This window comes from Misgurnus anguillicaudatus, chromosome 18 (assembly GCF_027580225.2).
Source record: "Misgurnus anguillicaudatus chromosome 18, ASM2758022v2, whole genome shotgun sequence".
Taxonomy (NCBI): domain Eukaryota; kingdom Metazoa; phylum Chordata; class Actinopteri; order Cypriniformes; family Cobitidae; genus Misgurnus; species Misgurnus anguillicaudatus.
In genome coordinates this window covers 9,521,595-9,524,534 of record NC_073354.2, presented here as the reverse complement: position 1 = coordinate 9,524,534, position 2,940 = coordinate 9,521,595, and the positions used below count along the sequence as shown (strand labels likewise).

The 2,940-nt window shown below is 40.8% G+C and overlaps 1 protein-coding gene across 1 annotated transcript; it reads left to right on the top strand.

Annotated features, from left to right (window-relative positions):
- Positions 1 to 844: 844 nt before the first annotated feature.
- LOC129430096 (ankyrin repeat domain-containing protein 9) lies at positions 845 to 2,479 on the top strand. The gene has a single exon (XM_055187133.2). The coding sequence runs from the start codon at positions 1,031 to 1,033 to the stop codon at positions 1,925 to 1,927; it is 897 nt and encodes a 298-aa protein (XP_055043108.1). The 5' UTR covers positions 845 to 1,030; the 3' UTR covers positions 1,928 to 2,479.
- Positions 2,480 to 2,940: the final 461 nt, after the last annotated feature.

Here is a 2,940-nt window from a genome sequence, read left to right as displayed (position 1 = left end):
CTACTCTATAACCTAGTAAAGGTCAGACAGAAATAATAAAAAGCAATTCCGTAGCAAAACACAACCAAATTGAATTCTGTGATGATGTGTTACTTGATGATGTCCATGTTTTTGCACATCACTGTTTTTCAGGCACTTCAGGTAACAAATTTCATCATTTGCGTCTCCTAGTCAAAATAGGTCCAGTAAGCTGAATGACTTCCCGTACACTGCACCGTGTGTGGGTGCGCGTTTGTGTGTGTGTAGGTGCGTGTGTACAATACAGAGGCCACATGTATTGATAACCATACTTTACAATCATGTCACTTTCACTTTTATTTTATTTTTTTTATTTCATTTTTTGTTTTGCAACGTTTGCTGGAAAACTTTCCAGTCTCGTTCCAATATTGTGCACACTTGGCGAATAAAGCTTATACGTCTGATTCTTGAATTGAATTAAAAGTTGATGATTAAGAGTTAAACAGAATACTTGTTTTATTTAGATCTCTCATACCTACCCGAAAGTCAGTATAATGTTACTGTTTATAATAATACATTTATTGGGGACTCAATAGCCGAAATGTCATGCCTGATTGAAGATAAAGAAGAACATTCAAATAGATAATAGCAGATCTCACAATGTTTTTATCCCAGTTTAAAAACTGTAATCTGTTATTACACAGTTACAGGTGTTGTAATACCTACAGCCAATATGAATTGACGTGATATGCTCATACAAATCCCCATTTATGTATTCTAATTATCGGATATGAATGCTGTATATATTAAACAATGTGGAAAGGGACAAATGTAGTAGCCTACAGGGTTAAAGAGCCTCGTATGAGCGCATGCGCATTGAGGTTAGACTGCAGAACGAGTTACTGACAGACATGAGCCGCGCGTCACTGCTGACACGGCACTGGATCAACAACATGATATCCGCGCTCTTCTACGACACGATTCATTTCATGTGATATCTCGCGTTGTTTTTCCGCAACGAATGACGCTTTGAGTCGGCCCTAGTCTCCGCTGCCCTCCGGCGCGTCGCACAATGGCATTGTCCGGCCCAAATAAAGCCGACAGCAGAGCCCGGATGGATGACAAGTGCAAGCAAGAGAAATGCATTTCGTTTCTTTTTTATCAAGCGGTCCGGGACCTGAAGCCCGTCTGGATGCTAGAGGACATGCGCACCATGGAGACGTTTTACTGGGAAGAAGACGCCAAACAGAGAACTTACACCCCGTCCGAAGCGTTGCTCTACGCGATCGTGCACGACCATCAGGCGTACGCGCAGTACCTGCTCAGCCACTATGCTGACGAGGCGCTGGCGATGCCGGGCGAGCGATTCTGCTGCTGTCCGTCATCCGCGCCGCATTTAGCGATGGCCGTGCGCTACGACAGACGGGACATTCTGGCTCACATATTGCAGGTGGCGCATCGACTGCCCAGTCTGCGCTCATACATGAACCGCGGCGGGTGCTTCCATCTGGAGGACGGTAAGACGCCGCTTCATCTGGCCTGTGAGCTGCTGCGCTCGGACGCCGTCATGCTGTTGCTAGGCAACGGCGCGTCGCCGCAGGCCGTGGACCACAACGGCATGACGCCGTTAGACGTCATTCTTCAGCAGCTCTGGGACTCGAAAGTGAACGCCGGGGCCAAAAAATCCTGCTTGGACAACCTGTTGATGTTTATGCCGGAGATGCGCTTTAAGATGAAGAGTTGTCTGGAGAAAGACGCCAGATGCTGGGCCAAGGTTCTCGGAGAGGAGAAACTGCAGTACCTGATCGGCAGGAATCCGCCTCGGTTGTTCCTCGTCGCTATGCAAAGAATCCTCGCGCAGCTGCCACCCGATCAGTTTCCTATGAGTCTGGACAAACTTCCCATTCCCACCTCTCTAAAACCTGTTCCCAGACCGGTCAAACAATGCAGCCATCTTACAGTGGCCTGAAACCACTGTACCATACCTGTACCTGCCTTAAATTAAATTATTATAAGTATAGCCTAATCAGATCGGCTTTACAAGTCAGTTCAACTTAGATTTGTATATTTTGACTGAGTTGCTGTAGCAAATAGAGTTGAAATTTTAACGTTTTATGAGTTAACTCATGACTGTAGTCAACATATAAAGCATTGAGTTGAAATGACGTTTAAAACCAATTTGATTATACCTAAAAAAATGAAGGCAGCAAGAAAACTTTAGTGTATCTCTTTCAGCATGAATGAAATCTGTGTCTGTCTGTGCATGTCATGATGTGTGGGAGAATTATTCTCTTCATGTTGTCTAAATAGGTGATCAATTCATTTTATTATATTAATTTATCTAATATATGTGATTTTAAATATGTCTTGATTTTAACATTTTTATACTTATGACAAAATATGCAAATTATGAGATTTATTTATGAAAGCTGTGTAAATACAAGCATTACCTCTTGACACTGATTTGAAAACAGTGGGGCCGGTGGCAATTAAAAACTAATCATGATTTAAACTTAAACAACGTTTCTTGTAGTTTTATATTTTTGGTGACTGTATGTAAGAAGGACTTTGTCTGGACGGGTCTCGGTCACAGATCAACAGTCAGATGAACCTTTTTAAATCAAAATAACAAAAAAACATACAAATTTGTACAGATGTACATATACTGATATTAACAAATTACACTATTATTACATTGTACAATAAAAAAATCACATAAGATTATAAAGAATAAAGGAGGCCAGGAGAAGGAATAAAAAAAGGAGATCAATTAAATACGATATAAAATAAAAACACTGTAAAGCTCACATAAATTTAGGATCTTTAGAACTGCATTATTGACAGAATCTTTAATAGACCCTACTGCTCATCTACAGCCTTATCTCCTACAAAAAAATCATAAAATTAGGTTTTTTCATTTGTAAACTTACAATTATGAATATGAAATTTGGTCAAAAGTACAAATACATTAAGAGCTTTTAT